The following is an 18,404-nucleotide window of genomic DNA, read 5'->3' as shown; positions in this document are numbered from 1 at the left end:
GTATTTGAAAATAGGTGGTAGGATTTTCAAAGTACTTAAGTGACTTAGGAGCACACTTTCAATTGAAAGTTGCTGGCACTTGTGTTCCTAAAGCACTTACACACTTTTGAAAATCTGACCCAGAGTATTTAATTATCACTGATGCTACTGAGCCTAATTCTAGTGGTTCCATCTTGCTTAAAAACTATCCATGTTCATGATACAAGCAGTCTGGGAGCCCCGTGTTCAAAGATTGTTTACAGCTTTTTCTAATTTGCTTAATACTGGGTTAATGACTATAAAAAAGCCTTTAGGCTGAGATTTTAAAATCCTCCTCGTGGATTTAGACACTTAATTCCCATTATTTTTAATGGGAGTTGTGCATCTAAGTCCCCAAAGGCAGCTTTGTAAACTTCAGCCTTAATGTTTAATATACCATGTACATAAAGTAGCTAGGCCGAAATGTATAGCCAGGCTTCAGACCAGGTTTTTGCAGATGCATACATATTATGAAGAATATGCTAATACTGTTCTGATTAAGCAGCAGTTGTTGTTCTTCATTATCATTAGGCTAAATCAGTCTCCAGGGCACCCTCCCATATAGCAGTCATCCCAATTCAATATGTCCCAATTAGAAAGAGTAATGTTATTTTTACATTTATAAAACACCTTTCATCTGCAATCCCCTGACCAATTATATACATAATATATACTGAGTGTGATGGAGGGCTGCAAAATAGTCATTTGCAGAAAGATGTGGATTTAATGCTGTACAACAGTTATTCTTTTAGACCTGGATTCAACAAGGCAAGTAGTCCCATTGACATATTCAGGCCTTACTGACCAGGATTTGGGACATTTCATCGCACCTTAATTCTTCTCAAACAAAATTCCACTCAGTATGCAGAATCTGACCTATAGCAAGCATGTACCTTACACATACTATGGATTTTCCTTATATCTATACCAGTCAGCATGAAAGTGATTTCTTTTGTCCTTGAAGCATAATTGGGTTTTCTGAAAATGGTACACAGTTATCATTTATTATTACTTGTTTTGGTGTAGCACCAAAGAGCCTAGTTGTGGACCCAGCCCCCACTGTGCTAGATGCTGTACAAACACAGAAGAAGACAGTCCCTGCCTCCAAATGTACTAAACTTAGGAAGAATTTTAGAGAACAGAAATAGACGTTTGGTTAGAAATGGGAAAGAAAAAGAAATTCTCCTTCTGTAGAGTATCTCAGTACTTATTGCATGGGTCAAATCATGAAGTAATTACTCAATTTTTACCTATCAGTCCTTATCCAAACAAAACACCTTGTGGCTCAGTGGGGATTTTGTCTGAATAAGGACTTCAAGATTTAGCTGTATAAAAATAGGGCTCATACCGTTGGTTAGTCAGTCACATTTCCCCAACCCTCTCTGCCAATGCACCCCCATAACTGGCCTGCAGCACTGCCTATTTGGCCTACCTCTAGGTCTCTCTCTAATTCAATTGGGTAGCACTGAGTGATTCTTGCACTTCTGTGGCTGCATTTAATTGATTAGTGGTGCAATACTTGAGATGAAATCCTGGCCCCATTGAAATTTACGGGGCCAGGATTTCACCCCTTTATGTTACAGTCTGTAAAGGTTTTGGGCGTCTTTCCGAATGACTTTGGGGATCCTTCCCAATGACTTTGTGAACTACTTTGTGAACTGTAGGGGGTTGTTATTATTTAGTGCTCAAAATTTAGAAATGATTTAATCAAAACGTGAGGTCTGCTGTATTTAATTCTTATCAAATGCTTGGAAAAAATATTGTCCTTTTCCTGTCCGTGGAAGGCCTTGGGTAGCAGTGATTACAGAGTTCATCGTACATGCTCTGAAAAGACATGAATCTTTAAACAAAAGGTTGCTGCTGATTTCTGAGAAGATGAAACTGAAGGGGAGCATGCTTGGCATATTTTAGTAGTGTAAATCAATTTGTGATTTCAGTCTTTTCTAATGTGAATGCTATTTTCTGTCTCCCTTATGCTATTTCCATATGTCTGTTGGTTTCTCCACTGTTGTATGTTTTGGATAGGGTCGTGTTGAAAGAAAAATTTAAGACATGTGGTTGGCTCAAGATATTAATATTTTTTCTTTCCTTCTCCTTCTTCTGGTGGAGTGCAGATGAGAACAATACTTGTTGCAAACCACAGTTATTTAATTGTAACCAGGGGCCGAGGGGTGGGTGGGGGGATATAATTTCTTTGTCCATTCCTCTCACTCCCTTCTTTTAAAAAAAATCCCTTTCTTTCTCTTTTTTTGTTGTTGTTGTTGACCACTGAATGCATATCCATCTGGCCACTGGCTCCATCTGAGCTGCTGCTCATGAACGTGCTTTGAGTCAGCTGACAGAGTTGGTATCTAGCAGTGAAAGCAGAATTTCCTCAGACGCTCTGTCACGCTAATTTCCATAAAGCCAATAAGACCCGTTAGCTAAGACTGATTTAGACAGTCCTGCTGACTTGCTGTCCTGATTTCATTGGGGTTTTTTGCAGCTTAGCACCCAATTTCACAGCTGAAACAATTTTAACCAGGGACACCATGAAACAGAAAGTGAGGGTTCCAAATTAGTGTACTAAATACTTATGATAACAAGTCCATTCATGTGGTTTCATTTGTTTACCAAACTCTCATAGATTCTCAACAAGGGACATGCAAAACCCTAAATAAAGGCCAGTGAGATAGCAAGAGGCTCCCTTTTGGAAAATATTACTGAATGGATGGGATATCCCTTTTTTTAGAACAGTTGCATTATCATAGAATCACAGAGTTGGAAGGGATCTCTGGAGGCCATCTAGTCCAATCCCCTGCCAAGAGCAGGACCAATCCCAACTAAATCATCCAGCCAGGGCTTTGTCAAGCCTGACCCTAAAAACTTCTAAGGAAGGGGATTCCACCACCTCCCTAGGTAACGCATTCCAGTGTTTCACCACCCTCCTAGTGAAAAAGTTTTTCCTAATATCCAACCTAAACCTCCCCCACTGCAACTTGAGACCATTACTCCTTGTCCTGTCATCTGCTATCACTGAGAATAGTCTAGATCCATCCTCTTTGGATCCACCTTTCAGGTAGTTAAAAGCAGCTATCAAATCCCCCCTCATTCTTCTCTTCTGCAGACTAAACAATCCCAGTTCCCTCAGCCTCTCCTCATAACTCATGTGTTCCAGTACCCTAATCATTTTTGTTGCCCTTCGCTGGACTCTCTCCAATTTCTCCACATCCTTCTTGTAGTGTGGGGCCCAAAACTGGACACAGTACTCCAGAGGAGGCCTCACCAATGTCGAATAGAGGGGAACGATCACATCCCTCGATCTGCTGGCAATGCCCCTACTTATACACCCCAAAATGCCGTTGGCCTTCTTGGCAACAAGAGCACGCTGTTGACTCATATCCAGCTTCTCGTCCACTGTCACCCCTAGGTCCTTCTCTGCAGAACTGCTGCCTAGCCATTCGGTCCCTAGTCTGTAGCGGTGCATTGGATTCTTCCGTCCTAAGTGCAGGACTCTGCACTTGTCCTTGTTGAACCTCTTTTGATTTCTTTTGGCCCAATCCTCCAATTTGTCTAGGTCCCTCTGTATCCTATCCCTACCCTTCAGCGTATCTACCACTCCTCCCAGTTTAGTGTCATCTGCAAACTTGCTGAGGGTGCAATCCACACCATCCTCCAGATCATTAATGAAGATATTGAACAAAAACGGCCCCAGGACCGACCCTTGGAGCACTCCGCTAGATACCGGCTGCCAACTAGACATGGAGCCATTGATCGCTACCCGTTGAGCCCGACAATCTAGCCAACTTTCTACCCACCTTGTAGTGCATCCATCCAGCCCATACTTCTTTAACTTGCTGACAAGAATACTGTGGGAGACCGTGTCAAAAGCTTTGCTAAAGTCGAGGAATAACACGTCCACTGCTTTCTCTTCATCCACAGAACCAGTTATCTCATCATAGAAGGCAATTAGATTAGTCAGGCATGACTTTCCCTTGGTGAATCCATGCTGACTGTTCCTGATCACTTTCCTCTCGTCTAAGTGCTTCAGAATTGATTCCTTGAGGACATGCTCCATGATTTTTCCGGGGACTGAGGTGAGGCTGACCGGCCTGTAGTTTCCAGGATCATCCTTCTTCCCTTTTTTAAAGATGGGCACTACATTAGCCTTTTTCCAATCTTTCGGGACTTCCCCCAATCGCCATGAGTTTTCAAAGATAATGGCCAATGGCTCTGCAATCACATCCACCATTTCCTTTAGCACTCTCGGATGCAACGCATCCAGCCCCATGGACTCGTGCACGTCCAGTTTTTCTAAATAGTCCCAAACCACTTCTTCCTTCACAGAGGGCTGGCCACCTCCTCCCCATGCTGTGCTGCCTAGTGCAGTAGTCTGGGAGCTGACCTTGTTCATGAAGACAGAGGCAAAAAAAGCATTGAGTACGTTAGCTTTTTCCACATCCTCTGTCACTAGGTTGCCTCCCTCATTTAGTAAGGGGCCCACACTTTCTTTGGCTTTCTTCTTATTGCCAACATACCTGAAGAAACCCTTCTTGTTACTCTTAACATCCCTCGCTAGCTGCAACTCCAGGTGTGATTTAGCCTTCCTGATTCCATTCCTACATGCCCGAGCAATATTTATATACTCATCCCTGGTCATTTGTCCAGTCTTCCACTTCTTGTAAGCCTCTTTTTTGTGTTTAAGATCAGCAAGGATTTCACTGTTAAGCCAAGCTGGTCGCCTGCCATATTTACTATTCTTTCTACACATCGGGATGGTTTGTCCCTGTAACCTCAATAAGGATTCTTTAAAATACAGCCAGCTCTCCTGGACTCCTTTCCCCCTCATGTTATTCTCCCAGGGGATCTTGCCCATCAGTTCCCTGAGGGAGTCAAAGTCTGCTTTTCTGAAGTCCAGGGTCCGTATTCTGCTGCTTTCCTTTCTTCCTTGTGTCAGGATCCTGAACTCAACCATCTCATGGTCACTGCCTCCCAGGTTCCCCTCCACTTTTGCTTCCCCTACTAATTCTTCCCGGTTTGTGAGCAGCAGGTCAAGAAGAGCTCCACCTAGTTGGTTCCTCCAGCACTTGCACCAGGAAATTGTCCCCTACAGTTTCCAAAACTTCTGCATTGTCTGTGCACCGCTGTATTGCTCTCCCAGCAGATATCAGGATGATTGAAGTTGCCCGTGAGAACCAGGGCGTGCGATCTAGTAGCTTCTGCGATTTGCCGGAAGAAAGCCTCGTCCACCTCATCCCCCTGGTCCGGTGGTTTATAGCAGACTCCCACCACGACATCACCTTTGTTGCTCAGGCTTCTAAACTTAATCCAGAGACTCTCAGGTTTTTTTGCAGTTTCATACTTGAGCTCTGAGCAGTCATACTGCTCCCTTACATACAGTGCAACTCCCCCACCTTTTCTGGACTCCCTGTCCTTCCTGAACAGTTTATACCCATCCATGACAGTACTCCAGTCATGCGAGTTATCCCACCAAATCTCCGTTATTCCAATCACATCATAATTCCCTGACTTTGCCAGGGCCTCCAGTTCTCCCTGCTTGTTTCCCAGGCTTTGTTCATTTGTATATAGGCACTTGAGATAACCTGTTGATCGCCCCTTGTTCTCAGTATGAGGCAGGAGCCCTCCCCTCTCACACACTCCTGCTCGTGCTTCCTCCCGGTATCCCGCTTCCCCACTTACCTCAGGACTTTGGTCTCCTTCCCCCAGTGAATCTAGTTTAAAGCCCTCCTCACTAGGTTAGCCAGCCTGCTTGCAAAGATGCTCTTCTCTCTCTTCGTTAAGTGGAGCCCGTCTCTGCCTAGCACTCCTCCTTCTTGGAACACCATCCCACGGTTGAAGAATCCAAAGCCTTCTCTCCGACACCACCTGCGTAGCCATTCATTGACTTCCACTATTCGACGATCCCTACCCCGGCCTTTTCCTTCCACGGGGAGGATGAACGAGAACACCACTTGCGCCTCATACTCCTTTATCCTCCTTCCCAGAGCCACGTAGTCTGCAGTGATCCGCTCAAGGTCATTCTTGGCAGTATCATTGGTGCCCACGTGGAAAAGCAGGAAGGGGTAGCGGTCCGAGGGCTTGATGAGACTCGGCAGACTCTCCGTCACATCGTGAATCTTAGCCCCTGGCAAGCAGCAGACTTCTCTGTTTTCCCGGTCAGGGCGGCAGATAGATGACTCAGTCCCCCTGAGGAGAGAGTCCCCGACCACCACCACACGCCTCCTTCTCTTGGGAGTGGTGGTCGTGGAACCCCCAACCTTAGGACAGTGCATCTCATGCCTTTCAACTGGTGGAGTCTCCTACTGCTCCCTTCCCCCAGACGTATCATTGATTTAGTAGATATCAATTTTAAAGGCAGTATCAGGAGTTTCTCTGTTTTGTTGGCTCCCTCTAATGTGCTCTGATGTCAATAGGTCAAATCCTGCTCACTTTGTTCACACAAGTAGCCCTGGCCAATCATGTGAATAAGGTGAACAGGATTTGGATTTGGCTTAGTGCCTGCAACAATAAGACTCAGGTAATTTCATAGGTTTCAGAGTAGCAGCCATGTTAGTCTGTATTTGCAAAAAGAAAAGGAGTACTTGTGGCATCTTAGAGACTAACACATTTATTTGAGCGTAAGCACTGAATGCATCCGATGAAGTGAGCTGTAGCTCACGAAAGCTTATGCTCAAATAAATTTGTTAGTCTCTAAGGTGCCACAAGTACTCCTTTTCTTTTTGTAATTTCATAGCGGCTGAAATTGATGTTTATAACTAGTAGTTTCACAGAGGTGAGACTTGCAGTCTTTGAGGCCATGTGGAGCATGTAGATGAGACTCTCTTCTCCTCTGGGAGTGTCTCACAGAACAATAATTTTAGTCCTAGAAGACTGTAGTGATTGACTTGTCAGATCTAATGACAGCGTCATGCAACTGCTTCTGTACAGGAGAAGGAATTCCATTATCTTTACTATAATCCTGTTCACTTATGCTAAGTATCCCATAACACCTTGCATTTGTTGAAGTCAGCTTTGGCTTAAGTAGATTAGGAAACCGTCAGGATCAAGGCATATGAATATTCTAGCCGGATACAAACCTAAGAAGTGTCTTCATGCTCTTGGGACCTAGAGTGGGCATATTATGAACAAAGATATAGGGAGGCACACCATGAGAAACCAGATAGTTGATTCACTAAATCTAGATTCAGATGGTGTACCTTTTACTTATAAATGGGAAAGGTATAAAAAGATGGATGTAGGGGAGTAACTTGGGAGCACACCTTCTGTGTAAGGTGAATATACTAATGTTGCATGAGATGGGTTCCCAGGTATTGGTATCATATTGAACCTTCCTGCACTATATTATTATTGGCTTAGAGCAGTAAACCTGACTGATATTGGTTATTTGGTCGCTTGACTATATTTCGTAATGAACCAAAGCAGTTGAAATATACAATTTATCAGTAAAGCAAGAAGAAACGCTGCTCAGAATCTGGATGGAGGGAAGGATAGGCTGAATTTCATCTCACTCAGACCAATCCAATAATTGTCAGCCCCTCTCTTGAGAAAGTGAGAATCCACCTAGCTGGATGGATGAAGGAGAACCCAAGCTGAAATGCCTGAAGCTTCTGCAGCAAAACACCCCAAAAGTAGGGTTGGTCTGGAGAAAGAAATTGACAAATCCCATGGAGGGGAACAGGTTGTGAAATATCTCACCCCAAGCACTGCCTGTAAGTGTCTCATGTACATTCAACATTTCATATGGGTACCTCAGTGTCTGATACTTAAAACTCCTGTGTGAATGACGTCTCTACTGGAATTCCCCCAAACTGGTACTCGAAAGAACAAGTTGTTCAATTTGCTAGTACTGTTGTTTTAAATAAGTACCGCAGTGGTCCAAAACAGTACATCTCACAGGTGTTTACTGTAGAATACAATATTTTTTTAATAATGTGTGTATCCCCAAATGTAGAACAGTGTATGGTACCCAGAATGTATTGTGCTTCTCTGTTAGGAATATGGGTAAAAAGGAATGCAGGGGAGCCGGGACTACTGAAGATTTGACAATTATGCATTTGAAATAAATTTTCATTGGATTATCTTCCTCATTCTTATAGGTTCTGATTCAATAGTCCATCCCTATTCAGCAAAGAATTTAAGTACAAGCTTAATTTCAAGCACATGCTTAAATACCATTAAAACCTATAGGGTGTAAGAACGTGTTAAAATACTTTGTTGAATTGCAGTGGTAAAGAATAAGCTTTTTAAGAGAACTGATTTCTATAGTCCCCTTTTTGTTCACAAAGATGGTCAGAAACATAACATATTAATTTGGTGAAACAAAATGTTGAGCTGATAAAAATGGCCTTGGTCAGAAGAGTTCAAAATTTCAAAGAGCAATGAAATTGTGTAATTCCGCATTACTGTAAAGGATGAGGATGAAATTGCTCTTAAGGAACAAGAGCACTTTCTGCATGGCATCCATGCACACTGGGATCAACGTACAGTATGAACAATGAAAAAGGGTGTTTCAGCTTAGAAGTTTCCCCCTTCTCATCACTTTGAGAATCCATAAGCAGAGTGTGAAATTTAAAAGATAAATATAAAGATAGAAATCCTGATACATTCCAAAGAGAACCTAGTTTTTCATTGCATTTCCTTGGCATTTGTTCAGAGCTCATAAGTAAACCTTTAATTCACTCCATATTTTATGACCGTTTCATGTTCTTTTCAGATCAAGTCTGTACCGACCCCCAACACACCCTTGTCTCCTGTACAAATAACGTATGCTTCCAGACTTTGTGGGAAGTTTGTCACATTTGAGACAGCATTACATTACTCTTCATGTTAGCTGTCCTAAAGAAGTTGTGCTATCAAGCTGGACAGGAATGGGAAGTCCAAGATTTGTTCTCTGACAGAGTTTTCAGTTGTAAGCATTTCAAAGCAGGGAGGCAGGGTGGCGCAGTAATTGCCTGCCTCCAGACTTCTTTTTCTCCCAGCTTCCTACAGCTCAGTTTATGTCCTCTTGCTGATGAGGATTCTGACGTATGATGTATTGATTATTTGTTTTTGTTTTTTCTTCACTAGAACTCTCATGGCCATGAATATGATAATTGTAGGCTTGATCATTGTTGTGCCTATAGATTGGTTGTGGTTAGAATTTGAGGACTTCAGAGGGATAAGTAAATTAAGATATACAACTTCCTCACTCCTCTCCAAACCACAAAACCATAAAGAAGATAGTCATAGGTTTTTATTTTTAGTATTTACAGTTGATTTAGTGCTAGAAGACACCAGATAATGAATAAAACAGTTCTTATCCCCCACCCACTGAGCAAGCATAGCTTGGGCTGTGACTGTGAAGGCTTTTCCCAATTATCCCAGCCTCAAACCTGAACTAAAGAGTTCTATCTCCAGAGAGGTGATCATTATAGTCCATTCTCCATGTCCATTAAGTCCTTGGTCTCTATCTGTTGACAAAGGGCCTATTCTGACAGTGATTTTTGTGACATGGATATTTGTATGCTATGAAGGGGATAGAGAATATCACCTAATTTTGCAGACAGCCACCACTGAAAAGTCAGCATTTGCCAAAGTTCCTGCCCAGCAGCATATGTGATAGCAAAGTTTTTTTCCCGATAGTTGCAGTGGGAAATAACTGTGGTATCGGTCTTTTGAGCAACAGTCAGCTGGTTTATATTTCTAGAGGACAGAAGCACATTGTAGCCACCACTAGAAACCAGCTGAAAATAAAATGTTCGGTTTCTCAAGGTGGCATTTTCCTAACACCAGTTTTCATACAGCCCAACAGGAGACAGGAAACTCTCCATCCATCCAGACATCTCAAAGTACTTTACACACACTTTGTGCTAATGTTTAATGCTAGAGCTTATCTACCTCTGAGGTGAAATGTAATTACCATAGAGCACGGACATCTCATTATTATTATAATTCATTATTTGTGTTACCGTAGCACATAGGAGCCCCAGCCATGGACCAGGACTCCATTGTGCTAGGTGCTGTACAAAACAGAACAAAAAAGACAGTCCCTGCCCCAAATAGCTTACAATCTAAGTCTGAGACAAGAGAAAACAGATTGATGTCAACAGAGTGCAAGGAAACAAGACAGGACAGCTACAGAGTGTCACAGATGAGAGCTGAACAATGTGATTGTGGCAAATGTCATGTTAGTGCAATGATGTTTGCTGGGAGGTGGGGAGGGGATTACTTAGGGACGTGATCATCTCAGAACATCTTAAAACATTTTCCAGTAGTTCTGTGCTTAGTAAAAATAAGGGCTTGGGGGAGTTCATCCTTCAGGGGTAATTCTGAGAATTCAAACTCATAACCACACACAATCAGACCCAAGTTCTACATATGAAAACTTTAAACTTGGGACCAGCTATTCTTATGTTCTTCCCAAAGAAGGGAGGAACAGCGTCTGATACCTGCTGGTTCACATTGATTTATTTTCCTTTAAAGGAAACATTTTCTTGAATTTGGATTAATTTTTTTGCTAAAGTAAAATATTCTACCATATCGTCTGTAACATCAGGACACACCCCTCCATTCTGTGGATATTATTGTTACTGCTTTAACAATGAGAAGCCTAAAGAAGTTAACAGTGCACTAAAATTTCTGCAATATATGGAAGAAACTAACAATTGCCGCAAAGAATTGTAAATGTAACCACTGCTTCTCTCCAGAATGACTGGCAGTAGAGAGGAACCTCTCACTTCAAAGTGATCTTGGTAGCTTGGAGTTTTTTAACTTTTGTTAAAAGTTAAAATCATTTGTTAAAACGCATTTGTGTGGTGTTGATTTTATTTTATTGGTCATTTGGTTGTTTCCTTTTTAATCCATGAAAAATAAGGAATCTCAGATGTAGAGAGAATCAGTTAGTCAGACTTACTTCCACCACATTCTCATGGAGCAAACTGTATTTAAAATAACAGGTCTGCATTTTGCTTGCCTTGTGTATGCAGTAGAGAGAAGTACGGTTTCATGGATCTAAGTTCCACACTGTACTTGAATTCTCTTCCCAGTGCAGTTGCCTGCTGAGGAAAGGTGTAGCCTTGAACTGCTGTTTGAACAGTGCAGAGAGAGGGGAAAATGGGCCTTGCTGAAGGTTGCAGAACTCTGTGTGGGTTCTGGTGCAATTGGCTGTGGGAAAATATTTTGAAAATGGCAGCCACCGATTAATATGTTTCAGCTTCCTGTACACATTTGCTGCTGTTCATGCTACATTCAGATCAAACATCTGGTGGCTAGATAGAATTACCAACTGGTATGAAAACTGTTTGCATGGAGGGAGAAGAAATGTGTGTAAGTTTAGCTGTATTCTTATTATTCTTCCACAAATGGTACAGTCCAGTCTCATCAGTATCAGCCTGTGGAATGCTGGAGTCAGTGATGAGCTGCCAAAATCTTAACAACCGGTTCCCTCCTCACCCCATGAGGAGGTCGTGACCCACCCCTGCCCTCCGGGGACTCCTGCCCCATCCAACCCCCTGCGTTGGTTGACACCCCCCCCCCCGGACCCTTGCCCCATCCACCCCCCTCCCCTGTCCCCTGACTGCCCCCAGAACTGGTCAGGAGGGTCTCGTGAGCCACCGTAGTGGGTGCCCACCCCACCCCTAAGAGCCAGAGGGACCTGCTGGGGGGCGAGGTGGGGAGTCCCAGTGGTGTTTACCTGGGGCAGCTCCCAGGAGGCATCCAGCAGGTCCCTCTGGCTCCTAGGGGTGGGGGAGCGTAGCTGGGGGAGAGCAGGGGGAGTGGCTGCTCCCCCTACTAATCACATCAAAAGTGGCTTCGGGGCTGGAGCACCCACAGGAAAAATTTGGTGGGTGCAGAGCACCCACCGGCAGCACCCCACCCCACGCCTGGCCCCAGTTCACCTCCACTCCGCCTCCACCTCCTCCACTGAACGCGCTTCCCCGCTCTGCTTCTCCGCCCCCAGCTTCCCACGAATCAGCTGTTCACGCGGGAAGCCTGGGAGGGCTGAGAAGCAGGCGCCCCCGCCACCCCCCCCCCCGGGTTACCTGCTGTGGCACGGGCGGCCTTCCTCGCGTCCCGTCCCCCCCCCCGCCCCAGCTCACCTCCACTCCGCCTCCACCTCCCTGGGCCTGAGCGCAAAGCTGCAGCCTGCTTCTCAGCCCTCCCAGGCTTCCCACGCGAACAGCTGAACATTCTCTTTCCCCCTTTTAAAAAACAGTCCTAGCTGTTTGAGGTTGAGGTTAATGTGATGAAATTTGACAGGGAAATAGCCTCCCTTGAAGAGAATCACTTCTGAGTTTTCCAGTGAAAATTGGTTTTGAATTGACTGAATTATAAGCTTTTGAAATTCAGACGCAGTGTAAGAGCAATACATTTTGCTCACCTAAATGTGCAGCTAAGAAAAGCCATACATAGGACATGTGCATGGTTGACATTGCAACACAGGGAAGTATATGTAGCGGAAAGTTTACAGTGAATGAGGTCAGGGATCCTCAGGAGTCCTTTCTTCATTCACTGTGCACCTGTTAAAGGGCACAGGGAATGGGTCTGGAATGAGGAGGACCCCAGTGAAACCCTAGCTTCACTCAAACTGCATATCTCGTGAAGAGGGGCAGTGAATGAAGGAAGGAGGAATGTTCTGCTTCCAGTGAAAACAGTTTATGCATTCAGCATATGCGGTTTTCCATATGAAGTGTCTGGGAGTTTGGCACCATTGAAAAATTGATGAATGAAGTGCAAAATGTTTTCAGTGTCATGGGAATTTGTACCAACAGGAGGATAAAGTGTTCTTTGCAATCCTCTGTTCACTTTTGAAGGCAGGTACTGAAGCAAGATCAGTATCTGGGGGAAAATGACAAAGCAGGTATTTGTTGAATGATATTTACTGAGGATATTTACTGATTTTTAAGGAAATCTTTACGAAAAATAGTCTGAAAGCACAATATTGAGGACACATTCCATGCTTGTCATTTTAAACAGCTATGTACAGTTCATCTCAACATTTGTTTACATTAGAAATATGATCAGTGAAACTAAACTGCTGTGTATTTAATAAGATGAGTACCAGGGAAAACTATACAGCTTCCAGTTGTAAAAGATCTTTTCTAATTGCTTTGTAGGTGGTCTTTGAGGCCTTGCACAATCTGGAGCCTCGTGGTTATGTTGTGGGATGGATCATTGCTATTAGTTTGCTGGTGGGAATTCTCATCTTCCTGTTGTTGGCTGTGCTGTTATGGAAGGTAAGACATTAGTCAGACACAACACAAACACCAAGGTTAGCCCCTAACCTTGGCATAAATTGTACATATGTCTTCCTGCATCCTGATTATCTGTTCATTTAGTTTCCATTTACTCTAATAACTAAACAGCCATCTACACGTAAAAAGCCATTAAACATCAAAAGAGTTTTCATCAGGGGAGATGAAACGGAAAACTGGCGTCTTCACTGAAGGACATTAAATATTGAAAGCTGTAATAGTGATTCCTGACAGAAGAGAGTCCTTCCTCATACTCATCACTGGCTCTCATTTAAATTTCAGGTACTTTTTCCCAGATTTTTTCAGAGGCACAGTGCTCACTGATTTCAATGGGAGCTGCAGAGTGCTTCCCTAAAAGTCAGGGTAATTTTGCTTCTTGAGGTCACAGATTCAGTATATACCCAACAGAAACCAGTAGGTGGTTATTCTTTTGGGGGAGGTAAAGGCAAGGAAAGAAGAGAGGATGAGAGGCAATCAAGCTTGAATTCTTCGGGACCTTCCCTCCAATATGTTTTTAGAGGTGGCAAGAACAAAATTACTTGATGTCCCAAAGCAAAATCCAGTGGTGGTAGTTAAAGGTCAGTGCTTACTCTCCTTAAAATTGGAAACGCCTGTTGTGTCTCAGACATTATAATGGGGTAAGGGTGGTCAAGATCTTGACATCTGAAGGATGGCCGCTCTCCGTGCTACACCTGAAGCATGAGGAACTTGAACCTCTTATTCTGATTCCTCTTAAAATAGAAATGTAAAGGCCACTGCCAAGGCTACCAGTGGGTGGGGGGACACACCAGGAACAGGCCCAACATTATTTTACTGGTGGTGAGAGAGCTCCAGTTACCTGATTCAAGCTGTTTAACAGTGTGTGCGCTACAGACTCATTCTATCAGCTGTAGTGGGGTTCTGGGGCTACAGCTGAATAGTGGTCTAAAAGGATACATCACTGTGTGTTGCTAAGCCCAAAAGGTGACTTGCAATTCCATGTTAAAAATGGCCGCACAAGGATTATCTTGTGGGTATTTTTTTAGTTTGAAAAGCAATGATTGGCTGTTGTCTGAAATCTCTCTTCATGCCCAATTTGGGGTACATATGAAATATTTTTTCCCTCCGTGGCACAGAATGTTTAAAAATCTCTAGGATTGAGATGGCAGAATAATCATCAAAATATAGAGGTATCTGGTAGGAAAGGCCTGTGGCTTGATTCTGGTGATACACAACTTTGAAATAAGGATCATTGCTGCATATAGTTATATCTATAAGACTGGTTTCTTGTAGTTAGAGACCCAAAAGTGAAGGTATCTTCGTTAGTAGGGATAACAACTTTCACAAAGTTTTTTCAGCAGACTTCAGTGCCATTTTTTACTTTAGAGTACCGACCTATTACCACTCCCTTACTTAAAATTGAGAATCAGGCTCTCTGAACCTCGTAAAAAAAAGAGATTTGTTAGCCAATCAAACGCATGCACAGAAGTTGCCATTTTGTCATTTGATTGCTTTGAGGAACAATGTCCCAAATGACAGCAGCAGGTAATAATAATAATACCTAGGCCTTTTCATCCAGCGATATCAAAGCACTTTATAAAAGAGGTCAGTATCATTATGTGTATTTTATAGATCGGGAAACTAATGCACAGAAAGATGAAGTTGCCTGCCCAAGGTCAAACAGCAGACTGTGGGCAGAGCAAAGACTAGAACCCAGATGTCTAGAGTCCCAGTTTAATAGTTGGTCCAGTAGGCCATATGGATTATTAAAGCTACAGATAATTTGGGGTTTTGTTGTAGAAAAAATTGACTAAAAAGACATTGATGCAGTCTTAGTTGGCTTTTAATTCTGCGTTGAAACAATAATCCAGTATTAAATATTTTAATATTCATGGCAAGTAGAGAGTGAAAAGTGACTGGCAATATTAAAGTGCTGTGAAATAAAACTGACATGGGAAAATTGCATTCCTTTGAAGGGAATCTTAATTGCCCGATTGTAAAGATTTATTAGCTAGAATTGAATTGGCACATCCTAAAGTAATTCCTGAATTTTAGACAATAAAAATCCAAATAGATTTATATCAAATTTAAAAAAAAAAAAAGCTTGGAGTGAAGTAATAGTTATAACAATATGATTTGGCCCAAATGTGAGACAGTGCTTTGGGTGCTTTAAAAGTCAGTGTCATTGTTGGGGCTGTTATGACTGCCTATTTCACTCAGAATAAAAGCTATTTTTACTATTGTGCAAGAGCATTAAGATGATTTTACAGACATAATAAACTTTATAGCATGAGATCAGCCAGTCTGGATTTGCTTCTCTGATCATTGTTTTAGTATTTGATTTACACTCCATGGGTCAAATTCACCTCTGGCCTAACCGAGTACAACTCCATGGAAGTTCTTAGAATGGTGCCTGCTTACATCGTGATTAATATGTCCCTGTACATGGCCGCTGTTCTAATGATTTAGGGAAGTGGCTCTGAACCTTTTCAGGCTACTGTACCCCTTTCAGGAGTCTGATTTGTCTTCTGTGCCCCCAACTTACACCTCACTTAAAAACTACTTGCTTACAAAATCAGACATAAAAAAACAAAAGTGTCACAGCACACACTATTACTGAAAAATGGCTTACTTTCTCATTTTTACCATATAATTATAAAATAAACCAATTGGAATATAAATATTGTACTTACATTTCAGCATATAGTAGATAGAGCCTTATAAACAAATCATTGTCTGTGTGAAATCTTAGTTTGTACTGACTTCGCTAGTGCTGTTTATGTAGCCTATTGTAATCTAAGGAAATATCTAGATGAGTTGAGTTGGTGCACTCCCTGGAAGACCTCTGCGTACCCATGGTTGAGAACTACTGATTTAGGGCACTGATTTCATTCTGTTCAGGATTAGGCCAAATCCTCCTCGCTTTACTCATGAGAGTACAGTGGTTCAAGGGGACTTCTTGCGCAAGGCAGGTGAACAGGATTTTGCCCCCCCCCCCCTTTTTTTTTTGTAAAGATTTAGTTAAATAGCTATTTAAGCCCTACTTTGACTCTCTCTTCCAAGTTTGCTATGCCTCTGTTCACCCATGCTGGAATCCTCTGCCCTATTTACTACGTTGTCTCCTGCTTCCAGCAGGTCTACTTCATAGTGCTGCTTCTTATGCCCTGCTACCTCCATATACACCTTGAGTTCTTTCCTTGGCCACATCCAGCCTGATGATCTTTGTTATGCAGGGCCACCTGGGAGTTACTGTCCTATTGTTGCTCATAACATCACATTGTGCTTCTCAATTGCAGAGAAAGGGCAGCAATTCCACTCCCATGACACCTGCTGAGAGGCTGCCAGCTGCTTGGGACTGGGAGGGAGGAGAGGAACCAGTTTCTGCTACAGTACTGGCAAACTGTCAGTTGCACTACTGTGCTAGTATGGCATCGCTGATTCAGCAGCAGGGCAGGGAGGTAGACACACACAGAAACTGGATTTTTTGGGTGCTACCTACCTGGATTATGCCATCACTGAGAAATAATAGATTGAAAGAGTCAAGTTGGGTCATATTCTGTACCTCTGTATAGTGTCCTTTAATAAATAATAAATTTATAATAATAAGGTTTTAAAATGCTGTGGATTGAGGGATTTAGATGATTCATTGTTGAACTGATAAAAGTTAAAGGCAAACAAAGCCCCAAGCAACATAAAATCAAAGGGCTGTACGCTCAGCTGAGGATATTAGAGAAGTTTCATAGAATGGAACAGTGTTGATTTACACAAGGAGGGATTTGTAAAGTACAGGTTTAAAATTCATCATGATTACACTATTTAGTTTCTCAGGAATGCATTGTACATGTAAACAGTTTTCTGTCTAATGTGAGCCAGGGTGTTTCTAAAAGGAGCCTATCACCATGGTGTCCATGTGCCAATTTATATATAAATAAGGTTACTGTTACTCTTTTATAGTCTGTGTATTCTTGATACATTGGAATGGGCTCTAAACATTGTGAATGTTCCTTTTACAGTAATACACTCCTCTTTCTAGAACTTGGCTCTTTGACAGGATTGCAAAGAAAAGCCTTTTAGCAGAATAGTGTCTCTGATCAGGCAGAGATGTCCTAGTTTTCTCTCTGTACAAGGGTCCATTTTCCCTCTTTGTCGTTAGATAAGTGTTTGAGAACCTTCCTTTATCTTCTAGGAGGACACAGTGGTTTTCATCCAGGAGAGGATATCATTTTAGGTTTTCTTCTAAGAGGGTATCATCTTAGGCTGCTGAGCTGATCATTTTGTCAATAAGTCCTGCCTTTGAACTGCCTCAGTGACAGAGGCTTATTCAGATACAGATTAAATCCAAATAAAAATGTCAGACACATTAAATGTTTGCTTGTACAGTGGGCTATAATCTAAACGTCATATTTAGGGATTACAGTACTTTGCCAGTCCTGTGCTAAAGGACAAACTTTGAAATATGAAGTTCTTTAAAAAAAATTAAACAGGATATTTTAAATGTGTGCATGGCTATATTGTTTGGAGAAGCACGGGCCGTATGTCTTCTTGCTGTGATTGTATAACCCTGTTTAGAATAATGTTTAAATATTCTTGTGCAGTATCTGTAAATACTTTACATCTTATTTGAGCATTCAGAAAATGCCTTAAACTCTGTAAGGACAAAGCAACTTGAAATTCACATAGGTAGAGGAGACTCATTGCAAACATTGGCTTCCCCTTTTGGGAAGAGAGACTCCCTTATTTAGGGCCTCATACAGTATAAGTCTTCTTTATACAATGGGCCAAAATACACAGCTTACCGGTTGCCAGAAGGAAAAACAAAACAAAACTCTGCACTTATTCTTTGCCAGTGGTTGCTCTGTATCCTGTGTTACAACTCCAGAAAACATTCTCTCTCCCTCTTTTATCTGCAGCTGAGACACCTCAGGGAAGTGGATGCTAAATACCATTTCCTGGCAAGTCCTTATACCAACATCCTCTCCTGAATGTCTTTTTTAAGAATATTAGGTCCGCAAAGGAATAAAATTGTCAGTCCCTTGCAGAGGAACAAGAGTACCTATAAGCATGGCACAAAGACCAGTTAGGATCTCAGTCAGGGGCAGAGGCCATACTTTCTTATATAGGTTAAAAATAGCCCTTCTTACACAACCTTTCATGCAAGAGATTTCTCAAACCAAA

General features: G+C 42.4%; 1 protein-coding gene across 3 annotated transcripts in view; it reads left to right on the top strand.

Annotated features, from left to right (window-relative positions):
- ITGA9 (integrin subunit alpha 9) overlaps nt 1-18,404 on the top strand; it is a 291,928-nt gene that overhangs the window by 256,880 nt on the left and 16,644 nt on the right. For all 3 annotated transcript variants that reach the window (XM_007057218.4, XM_043540653.1, XM_043540651.1), the window contains one exon: nt 13,113-13,232. In XM_007057218.4, coding sequence (XP_007057280.2) covers nt 13,113-13,232 — 120 coding nt within the window. The remainder of the gene's footprint in view (nt 1-13,112; nt 13,233-18,404) is intronic.

Source organism: Chelonia mydas, chromosome 2, assembly GCF_015237465.2.
Source record: "Chelonia mydas isolate rCheMyd1 chromosome 2, rCheMyd1.pri.v2, whole genome shotgun sequence".
Classification (NCBI taxonomy): Eukaryota; Metazoa; Chordata; order Testudines; family Cheloniidae; genus Chelonia; species Chelonia mydas.
This window is presented reverse-complemented; position numbering and strand designations above follow the sequence as displayed.